Source organism: Phalaenopsis equestris, unplaced genomic scaffold (assembly GCF_001263595.1).
Source record: "Phalaenopsis equestris unplaced genomic scaffold, ASM126359v1 Scaffold000930, whole genome shotgun sequence".
Lineage (NCBI taxonomy): Eukaryota > Viridiplantae > Streptophyta > Magnoliopsida > Asparagales > Orchidaceae > Phalaenopsis > Phalaenopsis equestris.
The window spans coordinates 116,234-140,458 of NW_018165369.1; the positions used below are offsets into that span (position 1 = coordinate 116,234).

Consider the following 24,225-nt stretch of genomic DNA (forward strand, 5'->3'; position numbering starts at 1 on the left):
TATAAATATAAAAATTAATCTTTAGATGATAGATATGGGGATACACATGAATAATGTGGCTCGTGCAAATACTCATATTTAAAAAAAGAATTTTCACACACATGAAGAGACATGCAATAAGAAAGCACCACTACCAGTATTATGCAAAGATGCACAAATGTATACATGCATGCATCAATCAAGCAAAGTTGGCCAACTAGACCAAAGCGATCGGTTGATCGGGTCGGGACAATCGATCGGGCCTGGACGACTGATCGGACCTAAGGATTGGTAGATTGAACTAGGGCTACCAATAGAACTCATGTGATAGGTCGATCGAGTTAGGGTTGCCAATCATACCTATGTGATCAGTCAATCGAGTTAGGTAGGTTGATCAAATTAAGTGATCGATTGATCAAGCTTGGCGGTCGATTAGATCGAAGTGATTGGTTGATTGGGTCAGAACGATCGATCAAAGCAAGAGTGATTGGTTGATCAAGCCAAAACGACGATCAAACCAAAAAATGTTTGGTCGATTGAGTCGGGATGACAATCCAACTAAAAATTAATGGTCGATCCAGCCAGGATGTCGATTGAACCAAAAGTGATTGGTTGATCGTGTTAGGATGATGGTTAAACCAATAGTGATTGATTGATCAAGCCAAGATAGCAATCAAACCAAAATTCAAGAAATAGTCAAATTTGTACAAAACATTTTACTAAGAGAAAACTCTCGAAATAAAATTTGAAGATTACCAAATAATTGATCTCTGGAAAATCCATAAAAGATATCTTTGCTCAATCGCCTATCCACACGACTCTGGTATTGAAAGAGATTCCTATGAAACAATATTAACTTTATTAAACTGTGTAGAAATTCAACGCAATTTTAATGAACCTAATAAATCTATTGCTTACAACAAAGCGACAATAAATCACATATTATATCATAAAGAATGAGGCTTAACCCCTTTTCAAACAATTAGAAGTTGTTAATCGTATAACTCATAAAAAAAGAATAGTTTTGTTTAATTTACGGGCCTATTGTTCAAGCCATGAATCAAGCTTTTGGAATCCTAAATCCAAAGCATAAAGACACTTGGTATTCCTTAATAAAGAAATACCAAATTCATTTTTCTCTTGGTGGGATAAATTTGGAGAAACAAACAAAATTCTCTCATAGACAATCTCTAATATTTACCATGCCCGGGTTGAATCCCAGCTTAGCTAAATAAAATAAAAAAATGAATTCCTAGAAGAAGGTACGTGTGAATTATTATTCTTTTATCAGACACAAATTCCTTGGATATTTACCTGTAACCTGTCTCATGGACAATATAATATCAACAATAAATGTTTATTTGGAACATTTTTTATCAAATGATGGTCAACGATCATCATCAATGATAAATTAGTTCAAAGTACTAATATAATTAAATCAAATACTTCAAATATTAAAACAACAAAAGATAAAAAATTTAATATAAAAGAAATTCACGATAAAATTAAAAGAAAATAACCTCGTAAAAATCCTGAACTAATAAAATGTCGATTACAAGAATTATATGAAAAACAAATGAAAGAAATATTTGAATTAGAGAGGAAGAAAATTGAGAACAATTTGTGTCCCACCTCATACCGAAGTGACAGACTGCTAACATAGATTGATAAAAGATCATCTGAATTTTTAGGTTTGCATCTATAACTTTATCTATGTTTAAAAGTTTTATTTTAAATTTAAAAGTTAATAGCAGTGATATTTTTAATGCCATATAAAAAGTGTTATAAATATAAAAATTAATCTTTAGATGATAGATATGGGGATACACATGAATAATGTGGCTCGTGCAAATACTCATATTTTTAAAATCAAAATAATAAAATCATAAAATGAACTGCAGCCCTCTCTATCCCTGAAGAAAACCCGACGAACGGGGAAGCATGGCCGCCGACCGAGACCGAGAGAATGAAGCTAAACTACAGCTCTTCCTTCAATGGCTGCAGGTTTTACTGCCTGTCTCACTCACTTTCTTTCTTCCTCTCCATCTCTCCACATCTTAAGTCCTAGACTCTAATGGAAACCCAGGTTAATGGTGTCGAACTCCGGTGTTGCACCATCAAGAGCTGCGGCCCTGAAAAAGGATTCGGAGTCTTCACCTCCTGCTCCCCCTCCGAAGATGGTAGCGCTTCAGTACTCCGCATCCCAACATTTACCATGCTTCGCATCCGATTTCTCATTACATTCCCCGATTTCGTAGGAGTTGCCATGGTTGTTCCTCTCGATCTCTCCATCACTCCTATGCGCGTCCTCCAAGATCCTTCCGTCGGCCCTAGATGCAGGGCGATGCTTGAGGAGGGCGACGTGGATGACCGGTTCCTTATGATTCTCTTCCTTACGGTCGAGCGCTTACGGCCGAACTCTCTGTGGAAGCCGTACACACCCTTTCGCACCTTTCAATACAATTATCCTTTACAGTTATCGTTTTAAGTCCTTTTTGAAGCTTTAATTTGATCCGCGTTGATGAAGCGAAAATAATATTTATTTTAATCGGGTCTCTTAAGAATTCAGTTATTCAGACTGTTTCTTACTTGTTCTGAAACTTGCTTTTAAACTTGTTTGTTCGAGTTTGTTAATGTAGAGGGACATTTGCATACATACCACCCAATTTTTGTGTATTTACATATGTAAAGCCTAAATTGTGGGATTTGTGCTAGGTATTTTGATATGCTTCCGACTACTTTCGGGAGTCCACTCTGGTTTACAGAGGATGAACTTGCCGAATTAAAGGGGACGACATTACACAAAGCAAGTGTTTTGCAGGTAAATAAGATGTATTAGATACATTTCAATGGTTGTAATTCGCCAACAATAAATTTAGAGTCAAATATAATCTTATAGAATGTGGAAATACAGTTATAATATGATTATAAATCTATTTTACAGTTATAATATGGTTCAAAGTACATGCAATAGACAAATCAGGTTGATGGTATGCTTAGGGGTATTTGCTTTCCTTTGTCGAAATAAAAAATTCAAATTTGGGTCAAACTATATACAAGTTTTTATATGTGGTGTAAACTTATATTGTAATTTTCTGGATGAATTAGCATGAAACCTTACATTTTTTTCCATGCACAAGTTTTATTTGTGGTGGATACTCAAGTATTTTTGGTGACTTGTTGATATACAGCTGAATCCAGTCAGAGTGAATATTTACATAATTTTGGCGAAATGAGTCAGCCTGATTGTTTTTATTAAATGAATAAAAAAATTCATTGATCAAGACTAAACTAATGAAGTAATTTTTAACTATGTTGAATTCAATATTTACTTGGGGATGTAGGAAACTATAGTGGTTGTACAACTCAATAATAATAAACAATAGTAATATGTTTGTGTTTATGAATTTTTATGCTTATTAAATTTCATCTTCATGAATATTTCTCATATTTATGTTTTTTTTCCTCAAGTAATAATTTATTGTCCAAATTAAGAACTTATGATATGTAAATTTGAGTATATATGTTTGATTTTGTCCATCTCATTGTAGATCCATATTAGCAAACTTTAGATCTTAAGACATCATGTATCAAATTGTATGGCAAGGCTTGTTGGAAGACCATGGATAAATTTACTAATTGTCATCATCATTTTTCACTCTCTTTTTTCATATTTATTTTGCATTGGATCTAAGAATCCTCAACTTTTTTTTTTTAATTTCTTCAAGTGTCATATGAGGTGTGCACCGTATTTTGTATAACTTTATTTTTCAACTTCTAACAAAATTTTAGTTTTAGTGTATACATTTTGAATCATTATATCTTCAAATTAATTATATTTATGTTGTTATTGCATCACTTTTCTTCATTTGTTTGTGCTCAAACCGCCTAAATCTAAGTTTGACCTTTTTTAGTTATCATATCACATGAAAATTTAAGCCTTACTGACATCTTAAACTTCAATGTTCGTTAAAACTGAAAAGAGTATGCCATAATTCATGCTTGTTTTGACTTGCAATTCAGTCACTCCTTTTTCTATCAGGATCTTATGTGAAATTGAGAGCAAACATTGTTAAAGCTGCACCAATGATGGTCTGAATTTATTTATATTAAATTTTGGCTTTTTTAGTGACTACTTTGACACTATCTTTCTGATTTAGAGGAAGAATCTTCAAGCTCTGTATGATGATAAAGTAAAAGTCTTGGTGGATGAGCTTTTATGTGGTGATGAGAGGTTTGAGAAGTGCTCTGTTTCTTCTCCTAAATTGTTTCCCTTTTTTATGGTTTAATATTGTATTTTTTATCTTCTACAGTGTCTATTTTAACTTCACTATCTTTTTATTTTAGTTCCATGTTTTTCTTCTTCTTTATGATCTTCACAGTGTCTATTTCCATGTTATATGCATGTTGTGTTAAGGTACCACTAAGTACTTCTTGAAGACTGGGAGCTCGAGTAATGTTGGAATTATGAAGTTGACACTTTAGAAAACAATGTCTATTACTGTAGCCCGCAGGATTTTATTTAATAAATCATATTCCAAAAGTAAATGTTGATGTATATGATTGTACCTAATCGTCCTATTCTAGTCAGTCTTCTTATACATATCGTGAATTGGGTTTTGATCAATCAGGGTTATAAAGTTTCATCTATTTTTATTTTATTATCTTATTTACAGATCATTTATAAGCTTTTTGACCTGACTGTCCCATCCGTAAAATGTCATGTTAACATGATGTAAAATCACGTAATTTGGTAGTTTATTGAACTATATGTTTACAAACTTGTGTAAGTCTAGGAGTGCAGGCTCCTGTATCTCTTCCACTAGTCTAAAAGCATGATCCTTGATTTGAGTAGGTCTATAAGGATTTTTATTATGTTCATACCATTATGCAAATGAGTTCGAACATGATGGACAATCATCTAAAATCAGACATCTTGCTGACGCTAATTTTGTAGTCGTGTTTGAGATTATTGCTAAGCCTGAATTTGAGATTTTGACCAAGCTTATTGCTCAGAGCAAAATCTCTTATGCTATTTTTGTTATAAGATCAAGTAACTTATGTAATTTTATATTTTTGCAGGACTCTTCTTCAATTGTACATATTGTTTCATAGGCTAAAAAATTATTGCTTGGTTAATCTCTAAAAATATAGGTGGTCTGTATTACCATAGAAACAACTGATGCGGCCATGAGATTTTATTTAATTATATTGGTCAAACAAGATGATTAATTTATGTTAATGTTCAAAATCAAATCCTCTAGTTCTACTCCCCATATTGAGACAACACATATTGGTGATATATGAGATTTTCATGAAATTGTTCCATCACTTGCTACCGCAATTTATCCCAAACTTCTAGAAAATGGCTTTTGCATGCCTCTTTAGGAGAAGGGTCGAGTTGATGCATTACAAGACATTCATAACAGATAAATCTATTCTATTTGTTGAGTATTTAGTTATTTGGATTGTTTTAGGAATTATTTCATTTTTATTATGTTTTATTTTTTGGATAACATTTATTTTAAATTAGTCGATTGGATTTGGAAGGCATATCTAGTTTTAAGCATTAAATGTGATTTGATTTTTAAACTGTACCCTTTTTTTATATAAATAGGGGTTTATTGCTTCTGATTGAAAAGTTAACTCAAGGCTGATTTATAATAGAAAGATTCACTAATTTTTATTATCTCCCAAATTATTCCCTTATCGTACATTCTTGCTGGTCAAGTGAATATCACATGTACCATTGTAGGTAGTTTTGCTACCCAGAATGAGGAAGAGAAGGATTATAATGCTTCAAGTTTTTCTATGTAATACCACCCACCCATTTTTGGAGATTTTTTTTTTTTCAAATTCATTTTACGTTTTTTCAAATTCATTTTACTTTATGTTTTTCAATTGGTTCTGTATTAGCCAAGCTACTTTCTGAAATTTTGAAAGAAAAAAAGTTAAAGCCGCTCTTATTGTTACCATGATTCAACTGCTTTTGTGTACCTTGTTGATTATGTGATGTTATTTTTGTACATATGATTATGCTTTATCACACTTATGTTTGTATTCTGTGTAGTGCTACCAAAAAAATGTTTGCAACATTTTCCTAGTTAAAGTTTATGTTGTAGTTTGATCTATACTGTTAGATGAATGTGATTCTTAAGACTTTTTCATGTCAGAGTTATTTATTTAATTTTTAACATCTTTTTAACATTAAATTTTTATTTTTTTTTTCCGGAGCTGAAAATTGATTTCTTGGTGCCATGACCAGTTTAAGGGAGGTGCAGTTTGAGGATTTCCTTTGGTATGTATCTTTTGAAGTCATATAAGTTGTGCCTAGCGATTTTGATTCATTATATTCTGTACCATACGCAATTTTTTAAACTAGTTGATCTCTTTTCATTTTATTTTCGAGAAGATAGTTTTTTAATTGCAAACGGGGAAGCTGAATCCAAATTTATATATCTTTTGGAAAAAAGAATGATAAAATAATGGATTTAGCTTTTTTTGTTTTTGTTTTTTTTTTGTATGAATCGCATACCTTGGGCAGTTTTATTTAATGAACTGTTGATTTCATCAATCAATCCAAGCGAAGTTAGCTAATGGTGAGGTAATATTTTATCACGTGTGTGATTAATATGCCTATAGCTTTCAATGCACAATTGTTAGTTTACTATTCTTTATCAATGTTTATGGATCATATGATGTATAAATATTGTATATATATGATGTATAAATATTGTATATACGTTTACTTCTGGTAGGCCTTTTTTGTGTTATTTGAGCTATTTGAACTTACTAATATATAAATTTAAATTTTTTGTAGGCTGGTATTTTTCGGAAATCATTATTTTATTTTAGATGATTTTCTGTTTACATCCAAATCCTTTGAGATTGTTTATGTGATATTGTTAACATCCAAGCTCTTCTTATATCTAGCCGAATAGTTCTCGCACAGTTTATTTATATATTGTATGTACATTGTAGTGGGATCTTATCATTTTGCATCCAATTTTGAGAATAATTTATTAGTATTTTGGGAACAAAAGAGTGCCATTGTTTTAGTTTTAACTTGACAATTTCATTTCTTTTTTTAACGAAATTCATATGCAGAAAGTTTTTTTTTAAAGGATAAGTTGCATTTATATTCCTTTTATATTCCTAAATTTGTGACTTAATGCAACCGAGTTCATAGTATTATAAGATTAGCTTGGTGGTCCTACCATCTTTGGGGTGTTTATGTTCTTAGGAACGACTACTGTTATAAACACTGTTAATAATGCATGTAGAACTACCATATCCATCTATTCAATTTCATCGTCATCCTTATATTTAGGGCCTATTGCATATTAAGTGTACAAATTTTTGAAATTCATGTAGGTCCTTGTGAACATGAGATTTTTCTGAAAAATCTACCATGCATTTGAAGTTCAAAAATGAGAGTTGTCAAGCTAAGCTATTTTTTATTTTGAAGCAAAGAATCACTAAAAGGGAAACAAAATTAGTATATAATACACTCGATTTTAACTGATTTTGTCAATGAACATATGCCTTATATGGTGGATAGAGGAAATATTTCTACAATGAAGTAAAGAAGGGTTACAATTTGCAGTAAACAATCTCTAAAGATCCCAAAATCCCTAATGATGCCAAATGTTATAAAATATGCTTATGGTCACAAGAAGATACTAAATAGGACCGAACTCTACGTATTTGTAGCTATCACTTGACAATGTAACTTTTCAAGATAGCTTGATGGGTGGGTGTCTTGTGGTGGCAAACTTTGCAATTTGTAAGAATGAGGCAACAAGTTGAGTCGAGTATGTCATGGATTGGACTTGGCTTGGTCGAATCATAAGTTCATGTTTAGTTCAAGTTTGAGCCGAGCTTTCACATATATGTTCATATTTGACTTGATTAAATATTTTAATCATTATACTTGATTTGTACTTGGTTTGTAAGTTAATAATTTGGATGAGTACTTGATTTTTCATATAAAGTTAAAAATTCAATTTTCGCTTAATTTTTTATATAAAGCTAGGAAATAAGCTAAAAATTTGAATGATACTTGACTTTTTTATATAAAGTTATTAATAAATAATTTTAAAAATCTAAATAAGTAAAAAAAATGAATAAATTTTAAATTACCATCTGACTAATTTATACCATGTAAATAAAATAATATATAAGTCGTAAGTAAGCTTTTTTTACAATCAACTAACATATATTAGTACTAATTAAGATAAATAAATAAAACTAATTCATTGGAATAAAAAAATAAGAAAAAATTGCATTAAATTTATATGCATATTGATATTAAATTATAAAATATTGCTATTAAATTTATAATTAAATAAGTTATTGTTTATTAGAAGCAATTCCAATGTATTTTGTTGCCTTTCATGTTATTTCTTTATATATGTATTTTCTAGTTTATGTCTTTCCTTTTTATCGTTTGGGTGATATTAGGAATGATTTGGGTATTATATCTTTCTTTTTTTATATCCCTTGTATAATGTATTTATACCCATTTTGCTACTTAATTCTCGAAATCTACATGGTATCAGAGCCAAGGACATCAGCATAAGTGTCGTCGGTACATCTCCCTAGCAGCCGCCGGCTCTCCCTGCAAGATATCCTGCAATTTATTTTTGTCTTCGCCAATTTCCTGCAGGGTTTCCCTTTGTCTTGTAGTTGTTTCCTGTAGGTTTTCCGCTGCTCTTCCTAGTCACAGGAAGCAACAATTTTTTTGCTATTCTTCCCCGCAAAACTTCTCAATCGATTTGCCTGAAATCCAATGCTACATCCTGCTGGTCATCCACAAAATACAGCCTTGGTTTCTGCAGTTTTGTTATGGCAGAAACCTTTGTTTCCATGAAGGTTCAACTGATTTCCTACATCTCCGACCTGATCGACAACGGCGCCGCCTGTAGCTTGGTCCTTCCTTGCAAAATTTCCCATCGCTTGCCCTTCCTCCTGCAGTCGGAATCCTTCTATGTGTCGGCATCCCAACCTTATCTTTGGCTTAGTCAGAATCATGGAAGACTCCTATACCACCGAGCCTCTTCTAATAGTGTACTTGAGTCCACTGGAGGATTGACCTCGATCTTAGAAGCCACAACGGTACAACCGACTTCCACTCAGAACATCCCAAAGTCACTAGACTCCATTAAGAGCCATATGAAGCACTTGATCAAACTTCTTAAAGCTAGTCAGTTCTCCTCTGGCCCTTCGACCTCCCATGTTCATCAAGGGAACTTTCCGATGTCACTCACTATTTTTGCTTCCTCTAGTTCGTGGATTATTGATTCAGGTGCCACAGACCATATAAACCGAATGTTCTCAAGCCTTCTCGTCATATTCTCCGCGCTCTAGGAGAGATGCTGTTTAAATTGCTAACGGCTCTGGTAGTTTCGTTGCGGGTAAAGAGTTTGTTGTTTTAACATCAGACCTGATTCTAGAATCTATGGTACATGTACCTTCATAAAAGTGTAACCTATTGTCAATTAGTAAGTTGACGTATGATATTGATGATACTCATTTTTCTCCTAATGTTTGTATCTTTCAGGATCGTCGTTCGAGGAGGATGATTGGAACTGCTAAGCGGGTAGCCGTACTCTACTTTTTTCAAGAGAAAAACAATATTGACGAATGTCCTATTATGCTTTTAAACAGTCGTTTGGGTCATTATAGTTTTCAATATTTAAAACATTATACCCTTTGATGTTTACTAATAGTAATTTATCTAGTTTTAAATGCGAGATTTGCTAGTTAGCTAATCATCACTGAGTACCATATCCATCACTCTTACATTTCTTCCACTCATTTTCCACTAATTCATGTTGACTTGCGGTGGTTCCTCACCTTGATTGATTATCACATTCGAATAACGTGAGTCTTTTTCTTAAAAGATAAATCTTAAGCTGCTGCCACCTGCAAAAATTTTCATTGTTTCATTTTGACCCAATTCAAAGCATCGATTCAAGTCCTTCGGGCTGACAATGACTGTGAATTTTTTAATTCTATATTAGGGGATTTCTTAATAAGTAAGGGTGTCATCCATCGCAGCTCCTGTATGGATACTCCTCAACAAAATGGGTTAGTCGAGCGAAAAAAACAACACCTTCTCGAAGTTACCAATTTCATTATGTTTCAATCTAATGTCCTGAAATAATTTTGGCATGTTGCTGTACTTACCGCCAGATATCTCATAAATTGAGTCTTCACAAAAATTAATAAATTCCGGACCTTGAAAGCAATCTTGAGGTCCTATTTTTCTACCAATCGGTTTTTCTCCCCTTTAAATCTCAAAATATTTGGTGCATGCCATTTGTTCGGAACACTGCCCCAACTCATGGGACACTTGATCCTCTTTCAATCAAGTGTATCTTCCTCATATATTCTGCCACTCAAAGGGGATATAAGTGCCCCGATTCCATCATAAATAAATTCTATGTGAGTGTCGATGTTTCCTTTTTTTGAAAATGTTTTCTACTTCCACAACACTGCCTCAAGTGAGTGGGAGCTAGATTTTTTGGACAACTCCTTTCCCAACTTCGTTGGATATGCCACCTTCTCTAGTCATTGTTCCCGTTGAATCATCTGTCCCATTGGATCTACCATCGATCTACCATTTACTCGACCAACATCTCCTCCACCCACTCTTCGTGTTTATACTCGGCACATCAAACCCTCAGTTGAGACTTGTCCCACCACTCCTCTTAAGCACACTGTCTCTTTGCAGTACTTCGAATCCACCCCGGTCGACGACTTCCTAAGCACTTCACTTGTGGAGATTACTCCTGCTTTGGTTGAGGAGGTAAGTTCTACCATTGAGGTACACAATCAGACCCGGTCTCTTTATTCCATAGCAAAATATGTCTTATTCCGCAGCTTATTGCTGACCTACAAAACATTTGCCATTTCCTTGATGGATCAACTTCAATTTACTATTGAGGTAGCATTGGTAGACCCTTCGTGTAAGGCTACAGTAGTGGATGAGATGAACGCCCTTCGACAAAATCATACGTGAGACGTTGATTTTCCTTGGGAAAACAAAGCAGTTGGTTGTCGGCGGATCTTCAACATCAAATTTAACTCAGATGGAATCTATGAACACAATAAAGCACGGTTGGTCGCCAAAGGCTACTCACAAACCTATGGAGTTGACTAATGAGGAAACATTTGCTCTAATTGCTAAACTAAACAATATTCGGGTTCTGTTATCCCTTGTTGTGGATTGGCCCTAACTCCAACTGTATGTCAAGAATGTCTTCCTTAACGACGTTCTCACAAAGGAGGTATATATATATCTACCTCCAGACTTTGACTCTACTGCTTCCCAGAGACAACTGTTTATACTGTGGAAGTCCTTCTACTGACTGAAGCAATCTCTTCGGGCTTGATTCAGCAAGTTCACGTAGTTGGTAGTGGGCCATAGGTTCTCTCAGACCCAATCAGTCCATACTCAATTCTTTTGACATTCCTTTAGTGGCCAAATTGCCATCCCTATCGTCTATGTTGAATATATTGTGTTCAAAGATAATGATCTATCGGCTTTGAAATCTCTTAAAAGCATCCTCGCCGCATCATTTGAAATGTAGGACTTGGGGTCTCTCCGATACTTCTAAGGCATGAAAGTTTTCCGGTCCTCTCAGGGCATTTGCCTTTCCCAACTCAAATATATGATGGACCTAATGACAGAGACCAACATTCTATTTTGCAAACCAGTGGCTGTTCCAATGGTCCTCAATGAGAAATTGGCTGATGTTCCCAATGTTGCTTCTGTGAACAAGACACACTACTAGTTAGGGAAACTCATCTATCTTTCTCATATGCGTCTTGATATTTGTCACGGGTAGGTATTGTAAGTCAGTTCATGCATGAACCCTGTGAGCACCATCTCACAGCTATTCACCTGATTCTCCACTACTTAAAAGACATACCAGGCTCAAGTTTGTTATTCTTGCGCCACATCTCTCGTTCTATTGTAGTTTATACTGATGCTGATTGGGCTGGGTCCGTCCATGATCGGTGATCTACCTTGTGGTATTGTTCATTTGTGTGGGAAAACCTTGTCGCTCAGAAAAACAAAAAACAGTTTTTGGTTTTTTGAATCAACGCAGAAGCTGAGTTTCATTCTATGTCCTTGGTAATCTGTGAAGCGCTCTGGTTACACATCTTGCTCAGCGAATTACGTATGCCGGTCTCTGCTCCCCTACAACAGTTCTGTGATAATAAAGCCGCAATTAACATTGCTCATAATCCGTTCTAGCATGATCACACCAGCATGTAGTGATTGACTGCACTTCATTTAGAAAAAGCTTGATTCCGGGGAGATTTGTGCTCCATTTGTCCTATCAAGTAGTCAACTCGCATATATTTTCACAAAGAATCTTCCTCGGCCGTTGTTTGACGACTTTAAATCCAAGTTGAACGTGATTGACATCCATGCTTCAATTTGATGCGGAGTGTTAGAAGTTATTTATGTTCATTTTGTTGCCTTTTCTATTGTTTCTATATATGTATTTTCTAGTTTATGCCTTTTCTTTTTTCTTTTGGGTGTTATTAGGAATGATTTGGGTACTATATCTTTTCTTTTCTATACCCCTTGTATCATGTATTTATACATTTTTTGCTGCTAAAAAATATTATCCTTCTCAATTCTCAAAATTTACTTTGTTAATTAAATTTATTTAAATAATATATCAAATAAGTCAGAGCATTTAACATTTTGGTTGTTGAACAAAAAACAAGCTTGTTGGTGAACATTGATAAGCAACTTAAGCTATATTCACATTTGGTTCATTAAACCTTTGAGTTTTAAAGAAATGTTTAAAATTATTTATTTACTAATTTGAACTATCATGATCTATTAATTGAGTCAACTTCGAGTTGTTCATGAAGTGTATTGGTTCAATCACAACTCTGGATGAAGCTAAGATGGAGTGAGATGCGGTAGCACAAGAAAATGCTATTAGGAGGTCTTCGAGTTGTGTTAGTGGTTGTGAAGTGTTGACCACACTTAATGGCATGTTGTAGGAGATCGTAGTAGATATGGGAAGATGATGTTCCTGGGTTGATTGACCTCTTAGCCATGTAGCCTCAGTGTGTCAAATTTCTAATTAGGAGTGGGTGGAGAGCGTGGAGGTAATATTGGCGGCTATTGAACAGATGGAGTACTTGAGTAGCTCAACATTAAAATATCTTGTCCTCACCAACATGTGCTTGACTCACCTGAACAAGGTGAGCTATTGAATGGGCAGGAACCTCAGCAATTCCCAGGAAAGAATAGGTGGCATTTGCCGACAATAAGTGTGCACAATCTGTAGGGTTTTGTAGGGCAATATTAGAATGCTAAGAGCGACTCTTTAAATTTTGTTTGACAACAAGCCTGACCAAGCATTGAAGAGCCATGGTCTAGCTAGACTATGACAATAAACTAGCGCTTTATTCTTTGTGTAAATAGAATATGTTGAATGTAATTGAAATGAATTTATCAGAATTTTACTGTTCATGTACTTTCTTACATTTGAGATATGTGGGAAGTTGTGCTAGGTCTTGTTTATGAGGTTACATGACTGCTTAAGATGGTTAAAGCTTGAATTAATACTGATCAACTTTGTTATTGGGAGATTTTCAAATCATAAGAAAAAGTGAATACTATATATACGAATCATAAACATTGAACTAGTAAAAATAAAGGAACATGGGCTAAGTTTGCTAGCAACTCTTTGTTTAGGGACCCGCCCATTAGAATTTGGTTACTGGCAAGCTAGAATGACAAATATAGGATGAGAAATGCATTGATTACAGGTGGAATAAGGGTTGTCTAACTTAGCTAGAAGAAAGAGATAGAAGGGCGAAGTGATGTATCCGTAGGAAAATATTGATAATTGATGCAAAGCTGGAATGTTGCTGTTCAATGATTACTATAGAGAGAGCTGTTGTCCACGATTGCTGTAGATGAAAAGCTGTTGATCATGGATAGCTAGAGTGCCTTAGATAAAAAGCTGCTTTCCATGAATTATCACGCTGTAGATAGAAATTTGTGGGTCATAGATTCATGACTATTTCGATGCCCTCATGCTGTGTTTTATGTATCGATCATGCTTAACTTTTTGATTAGTTTGTGAAAGTTTATTCTGGGTAAAGTCTTATTGAGGATATCCGTAGTTTTGAGAGTTGGTTGGAATATAAATTTTTAGTCTTTTTTGACTTATGATTTTTAATTTTTTTTTTATATGAAATGTTTGTCTATCTTAACGTGTTTAGTCCTGTCATGATGGAAGATTGGATAGGATTTTTGCAACATTTATGGAAACTTGGTTATTACAATACACTTTAGGAATTTTTTTACTGAATTTAGTTCTTTGAATAATCTTTTTAACCACATTTCCTGCTAAAAAATTTACATTTCTTGCTAAAAAAATTGATTAATGGTGAATTTAACAGTAGCCGTGAATAAAAACCTACATTGTCCTTGGCATAAAAAATGAGGAACTATATGAATACTGGCTTTTTAAAATGTTTATGCAGTTGCTATTAAGCTGTAAATAGAAGGGTGTTTGTGCAATTTTTCCTTATGGAGAAGTTAACTATGGTTGATCTTAAAACATATTGAAGAACATATCTCAGGTCTAGAATTTAAAAATTAAAACTAGTATTCCACCGAAGTGCTCCATCATTGTATCCCTTTATATTGTTCTTTCTTTGGTTAGCAGTTTTTGTGGGTTTCTCTTGTTAATATTTGTGGTGATAATTTTTTTTACAAGCTCCAATTTAACAGAACCTTACGCACACTGTAACAGGGCATTTTCTATGTTCTGGACTCGAGCTCTGAATATTCCATTTCCTCGATCTTATGTATTCCCTGAACCAGCAGGAGATCAAAGCAACAATCGTGTTTTGCATACTAGCTATTGTGTTGCTCCCGAGACTGATATGGCCGGTGAAGCATCTGCTGATACCAATGGTGAAAGATACAGGGTCGTTACTTTTATTGACATTAATTTTTTTGAAAATTTAGATACGTAGCACACAATTCCTATGTATTCACAAATGCCACACTAAACTTTCATATTTACATACATAGCACATATGTCACACTAAACTTTCATATTTACTTACATAGCACTTTGGTGTTTTAAACTATACATGAAAATGTATATTTCACTTTTACAAAGTGATAATAATGCTATTTTTATGTGATATTAAAGATTTAAGTGCCTTGTGTGTAAATATGAAATTTCAGGTTTGAGATATGTAAATATATAATGACGTGTGCTATGTATGTAAAGGCCTCTTTTATTTTTCCTAGCTTTGTTGTTGCTGTATGCTTAACATGCCTGTGTGTGCATTTGTGCGATTATGTCCATATGTATATATATATATTTAAGTATTTATGCTTGATGTTTGGAGTTATATATCTGTTTATATTTGATTTAAAACCTGCAGATATTTATTGATTTTTTTTTAGTGCCATATGCGTTATTGCTATTCTTTTGACGGGTATTTTTCTCTTACCGTAGGACAGTGGTATTTTGTTTGACAAGGAAAATAGTACTGAAACTTCCACTTCAAAAGCTGGAGAGACTGTATGGGTTGAGGGTCTAGTTCCTGGTATTGACTTCTGCAATCATGGTATACTAACCGATCTAATATTAATACAGAGCCTTCTTAATGTATCGTCGAATTTGAAAGAAACATGCAAAAATGCATTGCACAAATGTTTTTTTCTTAAGTTGTTAGTTAATTTGTTTTAGCTGGCTGGCCTGATAGATACTTGCGTAATTGCTTCGCTGGAGCTTATTATTGGCATATTTGTTGATACTTTACCACATATTGCACTTCAAATCTAAACTACTTAAATACATTTCCAAGATATTTGAAGTACAAATTCATATGTTTTAGTAAAGATATCCAGGAATCACCGAATTTAAGTTCCATCTTTTGTTTTTTACTGCTAAGGTATGATTTTAGCATAACTGCTTTGATTTTTTATTCATGGAAATATAATTGATATACAAGGACAGATCATATGCTATGATAGGTTTTCACTTTACAGATGCTTTCCTCCAGGTTTGAAGCCAGCAGCAACTTGGGAGGTTGATCAGATTGGATCCATGACTGGAATTCCTTATTCAATGTATCTCCAGCTTGGTATATCTGCTGAATATTTTATTATAGTGGTTTGAAGTCTATACCTTTCTCTTTTCATTATGATCGGATGTGTGTGCATTTGCAATGGTACTGTTGAAATTCATTATAATGCGTAATATTTTTATTAATATGATAGGAGTTGAAATTCAGAATAATGTGAAATATTTTTATTGATATAAAAAGGAAGCATAAATAACCCTTATTGAATCCTAAAATAGGAAAGACAATAAAAGACAATAAAATAAAATAAAAGAAAAATAAAGATATAACACTTAATATCTTAACTTAATCAATTCATATTAATTATTTGGAGACAAATGATACAACATGAAATAGAAAAACTTAAAATAGGAAAGGAAATAAATCCAATCCAAGAAAACAAGTCTAAAATAAGAAAGGAAATAAATTTTATATTAGGAAATAAATCCAATCCTCATAACTTCTAACAGGAATAAATTATTTCCTACTATAACTTCTAACACTCCCCCTCAAGTTGAAATATGTTTAAAAACCATGTTCAATTTGGATTTGAACATATCAAACAATGGGCATAGAAGATCCTGCAAAGTAGAAAATGAAGTCTTCATCCCATATTGTGGTTTTCTTTGACTGCACTTCCTGCAGTGTCTGTAGGTAGGTAGAAGACTCCTACATATAGTGCTATAGTGGAATTTGCAGGGAAGTAGAACTTTTACTTTGATTTTGAAAATTGGTTTTCGGAAATATAATTTAAATATTAGAGGTATATAGTTTGAATTTTGAAAGTAGTATGTTTTAATTTTTGAAAAATGAGACCAAATATATCTCATTTATCCAATAGTTTGCATAATCCTGCCCGATGTCGCTAGTATTACACCTTCCTAAAAGATAAGTGCATACATTGGCGATAAACTCAATACTGTAAACTAAGAGATTTGTGACATTAGTTTGGTCTGCGAACCTTTTATATGTGACCGATAAGTTCCCCTATTTAATACAAAGATTAAATAATATTTATTTTACCACAGTTCCAAATTTCCTGTAGAGGCATACCCCTATAGTTAATTACATCCCAAATGACAGGAGTCATTTGAGAAAACTCTCGATAATGATCAGTGGTTCTAGCCTTCAGGAATTCGAGGTTTAGGTTTTTACGATAAGACGTGGAAAATAAATTGGAGTGGCTCAAATAAGAACAATTATTTTCAGGAGTCCAAAGGGAGAAAAAGGTAGGGGATGTCACAGATCCTGAGGAGAATCCTCAGTGACTTCCCAAACTATCCTAATGTGTGACTAAGTTTTAGAGATGATGTTATTTAGATGTTTAATCCTGACAATTTTATTATTTGAGACTTACAATTGTATAATATTTGATTATGCAAATAACCCGCAGAGATAGGAGGGTTTATGTCGTGCCACACGACAATCTCAGAACCTAAGGCGAGTTAGGACTTTGCTGCACAACATGGTTGTACAGGAGCCTAAAGAGGGTGTGAGGGTTTATGTCGCGCTGGGCGAGCTACCTCGAAGTCCTATGAGTTGTTATTTAGATTAGGAAAGTTTAGTTGGTGTAAACTTGTTTTGTTGTTGTAGAATGACGATCACCTCCACTTGTAGTCCTCTCCAAGCTCCTCGTCGCACTGTTCACTAAGTTGCTTCAAACTCCTCGTCGAAGTAGCAGTCCTAAAGTCTAACGTTCGAAAGGTTTTACCAGGTGTGTTTCAAGGTTTTGGTTTTGCTGCCATTATGGGGGGTTAAAGTTGATTAGAGCGACACTGGTTAGGATGCCACGGTTTCCTCGTTCCGGTACCACTATTTTCTTTTGAATTTATTTAGTATAAATGAGTTGTGAAACTCATTTAAACTCGGGAGATCTCATTAGCAACCGTGAGTTACTTTCTCCGAGGGCTACCGTAAATTCAAAAGAACGTGTTATGTTTTTTTTTGAAAATGTTTAATTTTTAAAAATTATTTTGTTTTGAACATGAAATCACAATCAGTGCTTGCATGATATGTTAGAGCAAGAATAAATTGCAGTAACAAAAATTTAAAAAATAACAATAAATAAAATATACCTGTTTACCTGAAGTATCTGGTGTTGCTATCCCTGCTGCGTGTTTAGCTCACAAAACAGAATATAATTTGCAGAGAATTTAAATAAATTATAGAAAAAAGAAAATAGTAAGCAGCAGAACAAGTAGTAACAGTAGCTAGAAACTTAGAACAGGTGATCCTAAGACTTCCTACATCACCAGACAACAACTAGCAAGCTTGTACGGTGATCCTACAATCTCCTAAGGCTCCAAGCAGCAACTAGTAAGCGTGTACGGTGATCCTACGACCTCCTACGACTCTGGACAACACTTAGCGTGTAGGGTGATCCTATGACCTTCTACGGCTCCGGGCAGCAGCTAACTGCGGGCAGCAGCTAACAAGCGTGTACGGTGATCCTACGACCTCCTACGACTCCGGACGACACCTAACAAGCGTGTAGGGTGATCCTATGACCTCCTATGGCTCCGGGCAGCGGCTAGGAACTCCGGACAGCAACTCTATGACTCTCTACGACTCCGGGCAGCAACTAGAAACTCCGGACAACAACTCTATGGCTTCCTACAACTCCGGGCAGCTGCTAGGAGTTTCAAGTAGTGATCCTACAGCTTCCTACGACTCCGGGCAGCGGCTAGGAACTCCGGACAGCAACTCTACGGGTCCCTACGACTCCGGGCAGCGGCTAGGAACACCGAACAACAACTCTACGGATTTCTACGACTCCGGACAGCTGCTAGGAGTTTCAGGTAGTGATCCTACATCTTCCTACGACTCCGGACAGCAGCTAGGAACTCCAGACAGCAACTCTACGGCTTCCTACGACTCCGAACAACGGCTAGGAACTCCAGACAACAACTCTACGTCTTTCTATGGCTTCGGACAGCAACTAGGAGCCTCCTACAATACTCTACAGTGATTGACAACTTCAAACAACACATATGCAGTGACTTTTAAGCTTCCCATAACACTCTATAGTGATTGACAACCTCAAACAACATTTAAATGGAACGCAAAACCCTCCAAAACAGTGATTAAATTGTTCAGGATCGACTAATAAAAGCATCTTGAAGCAGTGATCAAGTTGCCAAATGAATAAAATTGTGCATCAGACTAATACTTACATCTTTCTAATTAAGACATAAATTCGGTTAACACGATTTAATGCAAAAAAAAAAACTATTTGGAGATCTCCAATATGATTGGGAGAGCTACTTATGATTGGGAGAGCTACTAACACTAACATAACAAATGTAAGCAGGTAAATAAATTATGAAGTGTCTACAACATAAGTTTAGCTCAGCCGTCATGGGATCAAATCTTAGGGATGAAAGAATGCAAGAGGAAGCTTTAAACCGAATTGAATCTATATATAAACAGAACTAATTAATTTCTTAAACACTTTCTTTCCAACTTTCAACAGATTCAACAGTTATCTAAAAAAAAAAAGAGTTTAAGCGAGGAGATCAAACCTGTACCGACGAATCTCAAAAATTTCGGGTAGGAGGAGGAGTCATGTCGAGCGAGAGTGCAGGAGAAGACTGGCTTCGACATAAGGATGAGTCTTGTTGAATGAGGGTTTCTGGAGAGGGAGTCACTCGAGCGAGGGAGGTAAGCAGGAGTGAAGCGAGAGGGATCGAGCGGAGGAGCGGGGGATCGGGGAAAGGGGAAGAAGGCGAGCGCTTTTGTTCGCAGAAGAGGAGCACTCTGAACAGAGGAGGAGCGGGTTTTTGGTCGTGAGGGAGAGACGCAGCAGAAGCGGGAGAGTCGAATGCTACTTCTTTTGCGTCCAGAAGAGGGGAGACGAGCAGGTGGGCTTCGGTGCAGAGGAGACGAGCGGGATGGTTTCAAGCTGGACAGGAGGAGGGAGTCGAGGAAGAAAGGAGGCGGGATCTGTGGCTTCGGTGCGAGAGATCGGGAGTCGAGTGGGGGACTCTAGTGCAGAAGGAAGGAGTCAAATGCTGGGAGAGTTTCGGCATGAGGAAGGAGGAGGCAGGGCGAACGAACAAAAAGAAGTATCGGAGAGGAGCAGGTCGGGTCGCAGAGGAGGAGCGGGGGCGAAGGAGGATGCCTAGAGAGGGACGAAGGTTTATGGGCGAGCGACTCGAGGTTTCGGTGCCGAGGGGAGCTTCGATGTCGAGCGAGGAAAAGGCGAGCGACTTCGTCCTGTGGAGGAAGGGGCATGTGGGATTTCAGTGCTGAGAGGCGAGGCAAGCGAAGACAAGGGTTTCAGTCTGTGAAGGAGGGGTGCGGGATCGAGCGTGAGGAAGAGGGAGTCGAATCTAGAGCAGTAAAGCCTGTTCGTGATTTGTATCCGAGAATTCCAAATTGTCGTTATGCAACGATGCGTGTGTTATTGATTACCGGCTTTATTGAAATATGTAACTCTCAATTAAGATGAGATTAAATAGCTCATTTAAAATTTGAAAATTTGAAATTTAAAATTGTCCGGCCCGAATCGAACCCGAGTTGAACCTGGGTTGAGCTCGGGTCTGCGCCCTGCTAAAAAAACTTCAATCAATTTTCGTGTTAATTGTTCGCGTGCGAAATCATAGTGATATAAGTGTTCTTCCTAGCTAAAGTCGACGTCTCGGAATGGTCCGTTTCGTCATCCGGGGCCGTCCGGACAAATTCGCCGACGGTGCGGTAAAAAATGTGTCAAATTGTGGTTTTCGCAAGTGTTTGAGTCACGAAAGGTTTACCTAAGGCTGTCTGATCCTATGGGAACTCATTTTTGGGCCCTCTACATGTTAGTCTTTAGCCCTTGCAACTAAGAGTTGAGTGCTTGGGACTACTCATGCGAGGTCTGCACAAAAATGAGTTAAGAAGTGGCTCGAAGTTCTATAGGAGGTGGGCTCCATTGCTAGTCTGCTAGGATGGTAAATAAGAACTCCTAAGGCTAGATTTTGAGTTCTGGGCGTGAGAAACTAAGGTCTCACTGAAAATGAAGTCAACAACTTGTAGGAAAAACTGACTTCTACTTGACTGTTGTTGTCTTTGATTGCAGTTCCTACAATGTCTGTTGGTAGTCAAAAGTCTCCCACAAATAATATTGCAGGGGAGTTTGCAAGGAAGTAGACAACCCGCAGGAAGAAAAAAATTTTTCCTTGACTACGATTGTCTTTTAGTGTAGTTTCTACAGTGTCTGTAGGTAAGCTGAAGGCTCTTACAAGTAATGCTGCAGTGGAGTTTATAGGGAAGTATACAACCTCTAGAAAAAGCTGCAGGGTATGATCTGCAGAAAAAAAAAAATCTTTGGAGGCATGTCTGCTACAGGGAAAAGCTCTGAAGTAGGGCTGACATTAAAGATTTCGGAGGAGGGCCTAATGCAAGAAAACGCTCTGGAGGAAAGCCTACTGCAGGAAAATGTTCCGGTAGCTAAGTAAAAACAGAGGAAGGTTTGCATTGATTTTTTGGCAACAGGGAAAAAAACCGACGGAGGACATGTAGACCGGCTATTAGGATCCCATTTAAGGACACATTCAATCTCGCCTCTGTAATAACCTCTAGTCATTTTGAAAGCAAGCCAAAGATGAACTCCTCTATAATAAGCTTCCTTTCATTTGCACAATCAATGCGTGTGAAATGATGAAAGACGCCACGGAGGCGGCTGCAACCTCAATTTCCTGTAGGAAGGAATAGCAGTTGAAACTTGCAGGGGGGGGAAATGAAAAAATAGCTCCCTCTGTATCCACTTTTGCCGCGGAGACATGTATGGAAAAATAACTTCTCTTTGGTTGGGAGTGCCACTGGAGAGATAAAGTCCCATTCTTCGAACATCGATGGCGGCTCTTTGATTAGGATCTCCATAAGAGAGAGAAATGACAAATCACACCGAGGAAATTTTGCTGACAGAGAAAGCTGCAGGAGAAAGAACCCCTGGAAACGCAGCTCCCCCCTGACGCTTGTGCAGGGAAGAGAAAAATACTTCAAGGGATAGGGCCGGCGACAGAACAGACTGTAAGAACCAACGCAAGAATTTTGTGGAAGAACTATAGGAAACGACAAGAAGTGGCTGAACTTCAGGGAAAAAGTTGTGTTGTTTTCTGCGAGTAAGAACAACAGAAAAAACTGCTTTATTTCCTGCATGAAAGACCTTTGGGTAAGAACAACGGGAATGTTCTACCGGGAAGAACAATAGGAAAGTCCTGCGGCTGGGAGGGAAAATAGAGAATCCGTCGACACAACTTTTCAGAGAAGGGTCGCCTGTGAGAGGGAGAGCCGGCCTACGGAGGTTCGAGAAAAATCTTTCCGGGAGAGGTCACCATTGAAAGGGTGGCAGTAATCCATGGTTGGTTGCCCATGCGATATACTCTCGACAAGGTTCTCAAGGACGTCACTCTAAATGCGCTCCAGTCTCGCAACAAGAAGGTTTGAGGTTGGAATCCAGGGATCAACTCTTCAGCAGAGGGAGATCCGGCGGTTGGAACTACCTGCCAGAAGGATCGACGACATTAACGTTTAGAAAATCGGTAGGGAAGATGGGAACCAACGGTAGTTTGGGTGAAAAATGACGACAGCTAGGGGAACCATCGACTATAGATCTACACGATAGATATGCAATAGTTCTTTATGAGAAAAAAATTGTTGGGCATCCAACAACAGAAAAATTCCCACGAAATAGATCTCTACAGGAGGAAAATGGCCAGGAAGAAAAAAATGCTGGGAAACTACTGCTTGCTTTTTGGAGGCCTGCAGAGTTGAAGCTCCCAGCTTGGAAGGACTAGCTGACAAGCAAAGCTTGCAGGGTGAGAAGAAGTAAAATTTGCTGTTTCAAATATCTATTTGATTAAATTATGATTGTTTTTAAAAATATGCAAAACATCTAAAAGTTGTTTCTGAGTGTTTTCAAAAACATGTTAATTTATTTTTAAAAATAACACACTAAACAAATATATTTTTAAAAATAGATGAAAAAAAAATAAAAAATAAAGTTGATCCCAAACAAGCCATATTTAATTGGCTTTGGTATTGTGGTGATTAATGAGAATCGCATTACTATTAAGCAGTTAACACGATCTTGTAGATATCAACATTCTAAAAGTTATCATTTCTTACAAATTCAAATTATGTGTATTGATATTGATTAGTTGTCACTGTTTTAGTTTTCAGATTTGTAGTTTGAATTTTAAAACATGTATATTGATATTGATGCCAATAAGATCTTAATGTGTTCTCTGCTGATTTAGTTACCTCATTAGGTTTTGGACTTTTGCAGCAAAGTGTTTCAATTCAACTGTTGAACTTCTTAGTTCAGTTATTTAATTTCGTTTTTCATCATTTTACTCGTTTCTATTTTTTCATCCACAAAGTTGGAAGTTTGTTATTGTCATCATTGATTTGGTAAGATATTATTATTGTTGATTTGGTGAACTGTTAGCCAATGTGTTTGTCACACCTCAACTGACCCCCTTTTTAGGGTTAATTGCGGTGCAACAGCGGCGGATGATTTGATTAGATTAAATTCCCACTGCACTCGCCTTGATTTGCATAATCAGGATCTAGTGGAGGATGAACTGGTCACTAAATTGCCGCCGTTGTACATAATACATTTCGTTTTACAATTCATTCATATTTATATACTTAGAAACATGAAACATTATATCACTAATATACACACGGGGTTGCTAAATCCAAAATAATAAAAATATTTAAAAGTCTGTACTAGCTTCCAAAACTCTATAATATTAAAGTTGGACACTTGACACCTAGCTGCTATCCCTGATGCTCCTCATCTCTTTGTGAAAGTCAGTAACATAGAGTGAGCTATAACAAGCTCAACGAAATAATTAAGATTAAATAAAGATTTTATAAATGAAAAATAAACAATGCACATGATCATATGTAGCTCATGTATATGTCCACAACACATATCGTAATATGTTATAATTGTATAAAATATGTAGAAGAGGAGACATATAATGCATAGAATTATATCAGTTGTATAAAACATGATTTCATTGACATATCATGATAATCATATGAATGCCACTTGTAATTGAATAAAACTCAAATATTTTCATGTCATTGGGTCGTTACTTAGCTCGTAAGCTATAAAATTAT

At 36.0% G+C, this 24,225-nt stretch overlaps 1 protein-coding gene across 1 annotated transcript in view; it reads left to right on the forward strand.

The window, feature by feature from the left end:
- The first annotated feature begins 1,848 nt into the window (after positions 1 to 1,848).
- The window catches only part of LOC110032354, a 35,161-nt gene continuing 12,784 nt past the window's right edge, over positions 1,849 to 24,225 (forward strand). The window contains exons 1-9 of the mRNA XM_020735953.1: positions 1,849 to 1,983; positions 2,066 to 2,159; positions 2,238 to 2,412; positions 2,695 to 2,800; positions 4,140 to 4,222; positions 6,251 to 6,277; positions 14,784 to 14,961; positions 15,504 to 15,615; positions 16,054 to 16,134. Coding sequence (XP_020591612.1) covers positions 1,921 to 1,983; positions 2,066 to 2,159; positions 2,238 to 2,412; positions 2,695 to 2,800; positions 4,140 to 4,222; positions 6,251 to 6,277; positions 14,784 to 14,961; positions 15,504 to 15,615; positions 16,054 to 16,134 — 919 coding nt within the window. The 5' untranslated portion in view covers positions 1,849 to 1,920. The remainder of the gene's footprint in view (positions 1,984 to 2,065; positions 2,160 to 2,237; positions 2,413 to 2,694; positions 2,801 to 4,139; positions 4,223 to 6,250; positions 6,278 to 14,783; positions 14,962 to 15,503; positions 15,616 to 16,053; positions 16,135 to 24,225) is intronic.